The 13403-nt window shown below is 36.7% G+C and overlaps 1 protein-coding gene across 1 annotated transcript in view; it reads right to left on the reverse strand.

The window, feature by feature from the left end:
* Positions 1-13403, reverse strand: part of JMY (junction mediating and regulatory protein, p53 cofactor) — a 115976-nt gene that overhangs the window by 14306 nt on the left and 88267 nt on the right. Inside the window, exons 7-8 of the mRNA XM_004374468.2 lie at positions 11364-11450; positions 3787-3882 (exon numbers count right to left, since the gene is read on the reverse strand). Coding sequence (XP_004374525.1) covers positions 3787-3882; positions 11364-11450 — 183 coding nt within the window. The remainder of the gene's footprint in view (positions 1-3786; positions 3883-11363; positions 11451-13403) is intronic.

A 13403-nucleotide genomic window follows, 5' to 3' on the forward strand; every position in this document is an offset into this window, starting at 1 on the left:
AAGAATGTCTCAGGACGATTGTCTCATGGAGTCCTGTGTTCTCTACTGTTCCAGGTTGTCTGCCTCTTATTTTTAAAAATAAAAGTTGAGTTTTGCTCCACATTTTTTTCTCATTCAATCCAGGACCATCTGTTGTGACCCCAGTCAGAATGGTCAGTGGTAGTAGCCAGGCACCATCTAGTTCTTCTGGTCTCAGGGTAGATGAGGTTTGTAGTTCATGTAGACTTTCTCCTCTGAGCTTTTGGCTACCTTCCTACTGTTATGCTCCTGGTGGAGTAGAGACCCATAGTTTTGTCTTAGATGACTGCTTGGAAGCTTTTAAGATCCCAGACACTACTAATTTTACTTGTTGTTAGCTGCCATCAAGTCAGTTACAACTCACAGCGACCCTATGTACACCAGAATGAAACACAGCCTGGTCCTGTGCCAACCTCACAATTGTTGCTATATTTGAGCCCACTGTTGCTGCCACTGTGTCAATCCATCTCATTGAGGGTCTTACTCTTTTATGCTGACCCTCTACCTGACCAAGCACAACGTCTTTCTCCAGGGACTGGTCCCTCTGGATAACACGTCCGAAGTACGCGAAATGAAGTCTCACTATCCTCACTTTCAAGGAGCACTCTGGTTGTACTTCTCCCAAGACAGACTTGTTCGTTCTTTTGCCAGTCCATGGTATATTCAATATTCTTCATCAACACCACAATTCAAAGGCATCAATTCTTCTTTGGTCTTCTTACTCATTGTCCAGTTATCACGTGCATATAAAGCAAGTGAAAATATCATGGCTTGGGTCAGGCACACCTTAGTCCTCAAAGCGACATCTTTGCTTTTGAACACTTTAAAGAGGTCTTTTGCAGCAGATTTGCCCAATGCAATATATCACTTGATTTCTTGACTGCTGTTTCCATGGGTGCTGATAAGTCTTCCACCAATCCTACTTTAATCTGCATTCTTCTTCAAATAATCCAGCTTTTCAGACTATTTGCTCAGCATATGGATTGAATAGGTATGGTGAAAGGATACAAACCTGATGCACACCTTTCCTGACTTTACACAGTATCCCCTTGCTCTCTTCAAACGACTGCCTCTTCATCTATGTACAGGTTCCTCATGAGTACAATTAAGTGTTCTGGAATTCCCATTCTTTGCAATGTTACCCATAATCTGTTATGATCCACACAGTCGAATGCCTTTGCATAGTCAATAAAACACAGGAAAACATCTTTCTTGTATTCTCTGCTTTCAGCCACGATACATTTGACATCAGCAATGACATCCCTCCAAGATCTATCTGACATCAACAACGATATCCCTCGTTACACGTCCTCTTCTGAATTTGGCTTGAATTTCTGCTGGTTCCTTGTTGATGTACTGCTGCAACTACTTTTGAATGATCTTCAGCAAAATTTTACTTATGTGTGATATTAACAATATTGTTTGATAATTTCCACATTCTGTTGGATCATTTTTCTTTGGAATGGACATAAATATGGAATCTCTTCCAGTCAGCTGGCCAGGTAGCTGCCTTATAAATTTCTTGGCACAGATAAGCAGGTGCTTCCAGCACTGCATCATTTGTTGAAACATTTCAATTGGTATTCTGTCAATTCCTGAAGCCTTGTTTTTCTCCAATGACTTCAGTACAGCTTGGACTTCTTCCTTCAGTACCATCGGTTCCTGATCATATGCTACCCCTCTTGAAATAGTTGAACATCTACCAATTCTTCTTGATACAGTGACTCTGTGCATTCCTTCCATCTTCTTTTGATGCTTCCTGTTGTTCAATATTTTGCCCACAGATTCCTTCAAAATTGCAACTCGAGGCTTGAATTTTTTCTTCAGTTCTTTCAGCTTGAGAAATGCTGAGCATGTTCTTCCTCTGGTTTTCTAACTTGGGGTCTTTGCACATCTCTTTAAAATACTTTACTTTTGTCTTCTCAAGCTGCCCTTTGAAATCTTCTGTTCAGCTCTTTTCTTTCATCATTTTTTCTATTTGCTTTAGCTACTCCATCTTCAAGAGTAAGTTTCAGAGTCTCTTCTGATATTCATTTGGTCTTTTCTTTCTTTCCTATCTTTTAATGAACTTTTGCTTTCTTCATGTGTGATATCCTTGATGTTACCCAAAACTCTTCTGGTCTTCGATCATTAGCATGTAATGTGTCAAATCGATTCTTGAGATGGTCTCTAAATTCAGGTGGGATATACTCAAGGTCGTACTTTTGGCTCTTGTGGACTTGTTCTAATTTTCTTCAGCTTCAACTTGAATCTGCATATGAGCAATCGATGGTCTGTTCTGCAGCTGGCCCCTGACCTTGTTTTGTTCTGACTGATGATATTGAGCTTCTCCATCATCTCTTTCCACAGATGTAGTCGATTTCATTCCTGTGTTTTCCACCTGGTGAGGTCCATGTGTATGTTTATGTTGTTGAAAAGGTATTTACAACGAAGAAGTTGTTGGTCTTGCAAAATTCTATCATGCGATTTCCAGGGTCATTTCTATCACCAAGGCCGTATTTTCAAACTACTGATCCTCTTCGTTTCTAACTTTCTCATTCCAATCACCAGTAATTATTAATGCAATTTGACTACATGTTTGATCAATTTAAGACTGCAGAAATTGGTAAAAATCTTCAATTTCTTCATCTTTGGCCTCTGGTTGGAGCTTAAATTTGAATAATAGTTGTATTAACTTGTCATCCTTGTAGGACTATGGATATTATCCTATCATTGACAGCACTGTACTTCAGGATAGATCTTGCAATTTTTTTTGACTATTAATGGGATGCCATTCCTCTTCAATTTGTCATTCCTCGCAAAGTAGACCACATGACTGTCTGTTTCAAAATGGCCATTACTAGTTCATTTCAGCTTACTAATGCTTAGGATACTGATGCTTATGCATTCCATTTCATTTTTGACTACTTCCAATTTTCCTACATTCATACTTCATCTATTCCACATTCCAATTACTAATACATGTTTGTAGCTGTTTCTTCTCATTTAGTTTCCACGTTATTTATTTTTTATGCTGTTGATTTCTAGGATTTGTCATTCCCCACAAAGTAAACCATATGACTGATTCAAAATGGCCATTACTAGTTCATTTCAGCCTACTAATGCCTAGGATATTGATGCTTATATGTTCCATTTCATTTTCGACTACTTCCAATTTTCCTATATTCATATTTCGTATATTCCACATTACAATTATTAACATGTGTTTGTAGCTGTTTCTTCTCATTTAGTTTCCACGTATTTATTTATTTTTTTCTGTTGTTGATTTCAAGCTTTACACTCTTATGGGTAGAGAAGATGCTATGTATGACTTCAATCTTTTCAAATTTGTTTAGATTTGTTTTGTGTCCTAGCGTACGGTCTATTCTGGAAAATGATCCATGTGCTCTGGAGAAGAATGTGTATTGTTCTGATGCTGAGTGGAGTGTTCTATATATGTCTGTTAGATCCAATTAAGCCAATCGCTTTTGAGATATAAAAAGTGCAGATAACGCACAGAGACAAGTAAGCATGAATAGGGGAAAGATAGATGCCATGTACAGATCTCCAAGGAACACCAAGAAGAATGCTAGAGAAGCTGAGACAAGGATTTTCCCTTAGAGGTGGACCCTGAATTCAGACTTCCAGACACCTAACAGTGAGAAAATAAATTTATGTTCCTTAAAACCACTCACTTGTGGTATTTCTGTTACAGCAGCACTAAGAAACTGAGATGGCAGTCTGTTTAAAAAGCAACAAAAAACAGTAAACTGACCATGCTTTTATTACCTGTTTAAATGTTCGAAGTCTATCCAGTGTTTTCTGTCTTTCTTGGCTAACCCAGGCACTTTTTCTTTCTTCTTCATCATGTAATTTTTCTCTCTTCTGGTAAAAAATTAGTAATAATTCCATTATGATGCATCTGATTCATTTTTGCCATTAGAAAAAAAAAAAGAGAGCTCTCCCAATATGTAAACTGAATGACTCCAGAGAATGATACGTTTTACAGCAAGAAACAGTATCAGTTTTTAATAGAAATCATCACTTAAAAATTTACACTGATGCTGATGAAAATACTGTTTCATTCTTCTGCATTTACTCACAATTTAAGATGCTACCTTATAAAATAAAATGAAATCTTTTTTGAATTAAAAAATGCTTTATAATTGGGGTTCTAGCTTAAACAATTTGAGTAGGAAATACTTTTAGCTGCTATATTCTGCTAACACAAATAGCTGACCACTTGATGAAAATCAGCAACCACTTGATTAGTAATTTAGTTATTACACATTACTTTAACCAATATACCCAGTTTGAAAACACATACTTCTAGCATTATCCAGGAATCATTTGGTTTAATGCCACACTCAGTAATCTCCAGATATTTTAAACTTTACCCATATTGTTGAATCACCTGAAAGCTCTCTAATAAAAATCTTATTTGGCAAAATAAACATAGAAGTTAAATGAATTTAAAAAAGCTTCCTAGACAGGTAAATGAGTTACTGCTGCTTTGTTTTAAAAAATTAGAGACACCTTCCATAAACCCAGGTAATTTCACATGGAGATGCCCATTATTCCTTCTTTCCTTTCAATTTCTACCATTTGTAATGGAAATGTCTACCTTGGGCCTGTTCCACCATTGTACTTTGGAAGCAGAGAACTTGCATTCTAGATTTTACAGGTTCACAGATGAAGAGGAATTTTGCCCCAGGATGGAATTTGGACTTGGAGTTGGTTTAAGACTTTTGGGATGATATGACGGGGTGAAAGTGTTTTTTTTTTACATGCGGCAAGGACATGAATGGGGGGGAGAGGGTAAAAGGTGGAATGTCATGGATTGAATTGTGTCCCCCAAGAAATATGTGTCAACTTGAGTGATAAGGGTGGCCTCCAGTATGTCACTACCTCGTCTCTCATCCCATACTTCTACTGCCCTTTTCCAATTCTTTTATCCTAGCACCTCTTTCCTCTTGCCCATCAGCTATTCCTTGGACAATGATTTCAAATGAGAGTTATTGCTACATTTGCCTTGGATTATATCAAAACGTAGGAAAAGAAGATGACAAAGAGGTCTCCTAGTTTTCTTTCATTCCTTAGAAATGTGAAAAGGAGGATGGATAAGGAGGCCAGGGAGAGAGGAAATGGAAAAATAAATATGTGCGACGGGCTAATTATTTTTTAATAAAATGTTATTTAATAGCATAATATCTGCACATAAAGATGCAAAACCGCACTATATACTAACATAAGAATTTGAAATAGCTCTCAGTCGGAGCTGAAATAAATTAGCTTGTACCCAAAGTAATAGAGAAGCATAAGGTAAGAAATACATTAATAAAAATGAACACAATTTTTCCACAGCAATGACACTATAATTCTTCAGGTCATTTAGGTGAACTGCTTTAAGAAAAATGATTTCACTGAATGCCCATGAAGTATGGGGAGGGGATCTTCTAATAAAAGATTATGGAATAAAGACATTTTTTGACTCTTTTCTTTTCCCTTGATACCAATCGAAAACATAAATAATGAAAATTAGAGAAGAAAATGCTATCTTCAAATAAAAAAAGAAAATAATACCAACCTCAAGCCACAAGTTAGCAAATACCTGCCAAATATAATGAAATTTTGATAAAAATGAAGAAGGGTCCTAAGAGCCATCTTCGAACCTCTGATATAAGACAGAGTTCTCTAAAAAAAATCAATGTCACAGTCACAGTCCTGAAAACCCCATCCATTTTGATCAGTGATAAAACTGAGGCACAAGAGCTGGCCATAGGTGAAGCCAAGAATGTTCCTGTAAACCTCTGATTCCAGACCACAGGATGTGTGTAGCTAAAGGAGGAGGAGCAATACAAAAGTATTATCTTTATTTTCAATATCTCCTCCCTGTCTCCGAGAGAGTGCAGTTGTGAGGTGGGGTGAAGGACGTAAGGTACGCAATGATTTTCAAGTATCAACACAGCCGCCTATGATGCAATGGCTTTCTGTGAATCACATGGGAACCACATGCGGAGAGGCGTCCCTCTAAGTAGGGACAGGTTGTTCAGAACAACAAATCTCAACTTAACAGTAGATTGCCCCAGCTTCTCCCTCCCACCATTACAAGATGAGAAACGGAAAGGAAATGGCATGTGATTGGAGGGTGGTCTATACATGGTGGGGGTGGGTGAATGGGACTTATACATGAAAGCCACAACAGAAGACATGTTTGAAAACTGGCCATGCTTGAAGAAATCACACAAAATGAAACGAAAAAGAACAGCAACAAAAATTAATTAGCTAGAAGATAACATCAGGCTAAGAATCTGATGTGGATATTACTGATATTGTTTAAATAGAGAACATAACAGATGGTTCAGAAAAATTATTCGGAAGTATTATTAAAGAAATAAAGGAGGATTTGAATCTTCAGTTTGAAAGGGTACATTTAGTTTCAGGAAAACCTGAATCAGAATGATCACCTAGTAAAGTTACTAGTTACTAGACTTCAAGGATAAAGACAGACTCTTATGGGTACCCAGGGAGAAAAATGAAGTCTCCTATGGGGTGGTGGGGAGGCCTCAGACCTCTCCACTACAACATTCAGTGCTACAAGATAGTGTAGCAATGTCCTCCAAAATACTGAAAGAGAGGAAATACGACCAGCCAAACTGTCCTTTTAAGTATGAAGGAAACATATAGATATTTCCAAAACATGCCAGAACTCTGAAAATACAGCAACCATGAAACTTTCCTGAAAATGGTACCTTATAACGACATTTAATGAACTCTGAGATGAATCAGAATACAGAAGTTGTGTTAAGAGGACTGGAACTAAGTATTGAATCCACTCAAATATAACAGGTTATATTAAACAACTTTGGAAACTATAACTATAGAACAAAGAATATGTTGTTGTTGTCAACTGCTGTCGATTCAAGCCCTGACTCATGGCAATCCCATGTTACAGAGCAGAACTGCTCCATAGGGTTTTCTTGATCATAATCTTTACAGAAGCAATTCGCCAGGACTTTCTTCCATTGAGCTGAACTGTCAACCTTTAGGATAGTAGCCTATTACAAACTGCTTATGTCACTCAAGCTCCTGACAAAGAATATACAAGATATATAATTATCTTTACATCATGAAGGTTTATAACATATTGGGAGGTGGAGGGAAAAAAGAGTTGGGATAACGTGTAAAGGCAATAATTTCTCCATCTTTCATAACATGAGTCTAAAGTTGAAAAACAATTTTAAAATTATGCTCCCAACACTCAATGTTTTTCCAAATCTTCTTGTCAAGAAATTTATCTAAATTTCAGTAGGTTTTTCAGACTCACTGAGTTCTCTGGTTAAAGTAAAGTCTCACATTTTGAGGTTGATTTTTTTTTAAACTTTCTTTATAATTTTGTCTTTATTGCTTTAATCTCTCATAATGGTCATGTAACTGTTTATAAAAACAATGAGTCTTTTTCTTTTTAAATACCGAAATGATTGAGAAACATTTTTGCAAGCCACTAATTAGAACTACTCATAATAAGAGGATTTAAAAAGCAACAGTGAAGAAACAAAATGTTGTTTAGGATATTTTTTTTTAAATCTGATAAGTGATCAAAATTTATACACAAACGTCAAGATACTCATATCTTCTGGAAAAAAAATCAACTTGCTTAGATAGTAGAACTAAATTAGAAAATACTAAATAAAAAGCAGGAAACATTTTAAGATCAAAGAGTAGGAAAAGAATAATATAGCACATTAAAATACCATCAAAGACAGTAATATAGCAGGGAAAAGGCTGCTTAAGAGAAAGAAATTCCATTCTTTCATCAAATATGTATTGCTTATCTAACAAAACTAGCAGTAGATTAACCACCAGAAAAAAAAGCAGGAATGTCTAAGTGGAGGTGGGGAGGGGATGGGCATGTCAGACAGACATGTAAGCAACTACAAAGATGAACGCTGAAGGGTATACCGTGTGGTGTTAACCTAAAGGTTGGTGGTTTGAACGCACCCAGTGTTGCCAACAGAAGAAAGGGCTGGGGATCTGCTTCCATAAAGATTACAGCCAAGAAAACCCTATGGTTTTCTACTTTGTAACATGAGTTGGAATCGACTCTTTGGCAACAAGTTTGGCTTTTTTTTTTTGGTCAAGCACCAAGGGATAAACCTGACCCTGGTTAGGTTTTAAGAAAAAGAAATTCAAGTTATCTAACTTGGCTGATATTTGGTGGATGGTAGTATCATTAACCCGGATTGGGAATGTAAGAGGAAAGAGGTTTGGGACTGGGAAGTAGGGAGGAGAAGCAATCCAATGAGGTATTAAGACACGTATTAAACCTGGATTTGTGGCAAAAAAGAGAGTTGGGATAAATTATTTTCAAAAATTCAGGTTTAACCCATATATAAATAGGTTTCTTGAGAAATTGTGCAGCCATATGCTACAAGAAGTTAAACTGAGAACAGTGTTAAGGACTAAAGTAGAATTCTTGGCAGAAGGATGAAGAGTGGTAGTGGTGTTTTATTATAGTATGGCTGAAGGATGGGTGACTCTCTGTAGTTGGCAGATTAGGAAATGCCTTAAAGAGTGCCACTTGAGTCAACCTGTCCCATCGAGGGGATGTAACTATCATACAGAGGAGAGATCAGTTTCACTTTCTGTCTCTTGATGAGGTGGCTTGGATTCTTTGGATGCAGATTAGCCCTTGGATTTACGGCAAAGGGGAAAGGAGTTATGATTCAGTAAAGATGAACATCTTCCCATTTCCTCCTCTTACAGAAGGTCAAAAACACCATTTGCTTCTAAAGAATTCTTTAAGGAAAGGTCTTAAGAGTTCTCAAAGACCATCTGTTAGCAAATACAAAATTAGGCATCTCTCAGTAATAATCCTAGAAGCCAGAAGACTTGCTATATAATCTTAAAGGTTTCCTGATGGGATAATAAAGAGAAGATATGAGCTGAGCTCTGCATTAGTAACAGACATAAAGGTTCCATGTGGACTCCTCCTTTAGAAGGCAGAGCTCAGAATGGCTCAAGGACACAGTGAGCAAGAATATATCCCACCTCCTTGCCCTCAGCCCATCCTCCCTTCTGTTTGCACAGCTGGAATGTGCAAACTTCCCAGCTGAGTTGGCAAAAAGAAGGGACTACAAAAACCTCATGTGTACATCTGGTAACCACCTAGATTCGGGAGTCAGCTTGCGCCTTCCCACATCTGGATGCATGTCACAGATACCAAGAGGACAAAGAGTCTAAGGCTTGTAGAGTGACTCTAGGGATGAATGGATTTTTCTATACTTAGAAGTATTAGTGTTCAGTTGTTGAGAAAAAAAAAAGGGATCTAAGAGATGCTTAGTTTGAGTTTCTAAACTATGAATTTGCATCTTTAAGACATAAATGAACTAATTAATCATACTACTGATCTGTCGGCTGGTAAACACAGAGTCAGATCTTAGTATGATCCTCAGAGATCACAGACAGAAACAGAAGGACAAAGGTTCAGACTACTGACGCATGAACTGATGAGCTTGCGTGGGGAAGCAGAATTTTTATAGAGCGGGCGATAGTATCACAGTATCATGTTTAAGAGCCTAGCCAATAATATACAGACCTATGCTGGAATGTCAGATGTCCCCTTACTAGCTGGATGGCCTTAGGAAAGTCATTTAACAACTCTGTAAAATGAGGTTAATTTACTGGAGGTAAATTGTGAATGGGAACACAAGGGGTTTTGGGCTTCTAACATTCTGTTTATTCACCTAGGTGCTGGTCGCAAAGGTGGGTTCATCTTGTGAAAATTTGTCAAATTATATACACTTATGACTTGTATACTTTTCTGTATGTGTATGATGTTCAATAAAAAGTTCTTATAAAAAAGTATTGTTTTAAGAAAATGAGAACAGCCAATGATTGGACATGGTACATATCAGAACATGGAAGACATAGGCAGTATCAAAAGTAGCCATGGGAGCAAAATAATCTAAAAAGCTCTGATGACAGTTTCTATATACTACGGCTTAAAGGTGTTCCATATGTGCTTTCCTGAAATGAAACCCATAAGTTATGAGTGTGTTACATAAAACAAGAATCCCTTTTTTAATGGGGAAAATGGACTGGTTTCCTGACCACCATTTCTCTTGTCTAATTTGTTCCTGAGCTAATAAAAAACAGTAGTAGTAACAAGCAAATAATCTTTACATTGTCATTAACCAAAAATATTTTGTTTTTGAGAGTTTACTATCAAATACTAAAATAAACTTACTCAGCCGTACATATGTATTTAATTTTTAAGGATTTCCAGGGAAAATTTTTGAAACAATAAGGATAACATCTAGGGTCTATATTTTAAACAAGCCACCACCCAAGAGATTCTGATAAAGGTAGTTTAAAACCAGCTTTGAAAAACAATGATCTATGTGGATTGAAGCCAACTTTCATCTTCCTTTAGCTAAGCATGTTAAAGATGACTGAGCTGATTACTGGAGTCATCCTCCCACAATTAGGTATTCCATCCAGTGCTGGTATTAGGCAACTGAAAGGTAGATGGCATTTACCTTTGAGATTCCCTTAAGCATCGATTTCCTCATTTTTACTGCTATTTGCCCCATAAAACTCTTTGGGAAAGGCCTCGATATTCATTCTAAAAAGTGAATTAGTCACTTCATTCACCAAAATATCAGCATTTCATCAGAAGCCAAAACTTCCATACAAAAAAGGAACAAATTCTAAGTGTGGAATCTCAGTAACAAACTAACTTTGACATTAGGGGGCATAATTATTCACCTAATTGTTATGCTGGCCCCTTGTCTATCCTTACAAAACAGTTTTTGATCCATGGAAACTATAATGAATAATAAAAGTGCATTAATTAACTTGGCCATTTCCAGCTTCTAGGAATCTTACAGTTTATGAGTAATTTGGTGACTTTTGTGTGTTTAAAATCAAGACTAAGGGGCAGCATTAGTTAATACACACTGGAAAAAGCTTAAGTGATTATGTAGACAAATTTAGGCTCTCTGGCCTTTAATGTAACACTAAAGAAAGATAATTTATAAAATGAGCAAATGCAGAGATATAGTCATGCCAGCATTTCTATTAGTATTTAATTAAGTATAAAATTATTGGTGTTAAATGATCTAAGACATAAGTGCCTGAGAAGACTACTGTTGGGACTATGTATTTATACCATAGGCATAGTGAGGTGCATCAATAGTGGGAGTGGAAGAAGGTTTTTAATGTAATTTAAAAGAAAAAAATCTTCTAGTTATAAGATTTTTTTCATTCTCTATAGACTTTAATCACTTTGATACAAGAAAAACAAAACAAACAAAAAAAACAAAATTTGTTCCAAGTTTCCAAGAGTCCAAGTCCAAACTTACTAGTTGTACTGTGTGATGGGTTCTATATTCATCTTCACTCCGAAGGCGTTGTTGGAATTTTTCATCATGCTTTGCAATACAAATTTCCTATAAATACATAAAACATGCTTTAATATAAATGAAACCTGAAGACTCCAAACACCATACCAAAGTTTATTTGATAAATTAAAATTTAATCTTAACATAAACCTACATAGCAAAATACCACATAAGCTACTTCTGGTTTCTCATTTGAACTATTAAAATGGTATAAACCAAATATCAGGATTGTACGAGACTCTTTAATTAAACCCAAAATTAGCTTCTCTAGATCTCCTGATTATCTCTTTTTTTGAGATGTGGGCAAGGTGTCCTTAAATACTCTCAAAGGTCCCTGTCAGCAATGAAGTCTGTGACCAGAAGGTTCTAAATCTCATTATACTCTAAACTAGTCTGGGCCAAAAAGAAGGATCTACAACTCTTGGCTTAAAGTCTGTATTCTTAGCTCTCCCTGATGAGTTAAAGACCATGTTTAAAAATATCATAAGATCTCAATCTTCTGGTCATAGGCCTCTGAGCTAAAAGAGACTTTAAAAATCTGACGTCAGAGTTATAAATATAAGTATACTTTATTCTAAGCACGTGAAAATGAAAATATACATTAATAAAATAAGAGATACGTTCTACTTTACAAAATAATTCACTATGACTGGCAACTTTTGAGGGTTACCATGCTAAGTCTTCATTTAGCTTGTGTCCTTTACTAATGTAAATATCCTCAGGAGAAGTCCTTCAGATAAAAAAGGTGAACATTAGCTCTCAAAACTCTCAAAGCTGTGACAAAATGATCACTGTTTTAACCAGAGAAAGCGAGGCCAGTAAACTGCATCTTGAAGCAACTGTATACATGGTCACACTGGCTGACACTGTTGCCTAACAAGTACTGATTGTGAAATGAATCTGTCCAGTGCAGTTGTCAGAGGAAAACAAAAGCAGAATGATACAGTGGGAAGAACTCAGGCTTCTGAGTCACACAAACATAGGACAGAATCATAACTCTGCCCCACACTAGCTGCTTTTCCTTGGGTGATTCACTGAACTACCAGAAGTCTCAGTTCCCTTGATTATGAATGAAATGAGGATACAGGTCCACAATACCTTACCCAGAACAGAGATGTGTTTTGAAATCCAATTTTTTTTTTTTCCAGATTTTAGAAAGGTGTTATGTTGCAGATACCAGATGTTACCTAGTATCTCCAGCAGGATCTGAAGCAATACCGTATAATAAGTAATACTAGTATTTTTCTAGTGAAATGTATGAATAGTAAAAGTAAGAAGGATAAAGACAGTAAATAACCTCATGTCAGTTTGGGTCTAGTATTGTCACCAAATGAAGTATGAAAACACTAGGGATTTTCAGAGTTTTCTAGATTTCAGGCAAAGGATTACCTCACTTGGCTACTAGCAGAATTGAAGAAGATAAAATAAATAAAGAACGATGTTATTTCCTACTATTCTTCTCAAAAAGTTTGCCCACAAACCAAGACTTTAAGTCCTTCATGGCACAGTCAGAGACTATCTCATTCTTTTAACAGGAAAGTCAGGGCATGATTTATTTACAGGTAGAACTACCCATGGATATGCAATCCCACTGTGGTTACCAGATAAAAAAGGAGCCTGTGGTCCTGGGCATTTCAATAGGTAGACAACAAGAGAATTTAGGATGGTGTTACACAGAGAGGCATATTTTATCTTTTGTATTGTGTATTTGATCTTCTCAGTATCTTTCTTTTTAGGACGTAGTGTTTCTAGTTTCCTCTCTTTCCAGCCTTCTTCTGTTACTCCTCCTTCTGTCTGTGGTTCTGTTGTCTCAAAGGTGGGCTTCAGGGAAAGGGGGGAAGATAACAAGGCCATTAAGAGCCCCCTGGAGCTATGTGATGTGATGGGCTGCAACAGAGCTGAGGCTGCTGGTATAAATGAGCAGATTCTCCAGGGGTGAGTTTCCCTACCTCAGGTCTACATTTATGTAAGAATAAAGTTAAACACTCTAAGAATACTGAT

The sequence above is a fragment of the Trichechus manatus genome, unplaced genomic scaffold (genome assembly GCF_000243295.1).
Source record: "Trichechus manatus latirostris isolate Lorelei unplaced genomic scaffold, TriManLat1.0 scaffold00029, whole genome shotgun sequence".
Classification (NCBI taxonomy): domain Eukaryota; kingdom Metazoa; phylum Chordata; class Mammalia; order Sirenia; family Trichechidae; genus Trichechus; species Trichechus manatus.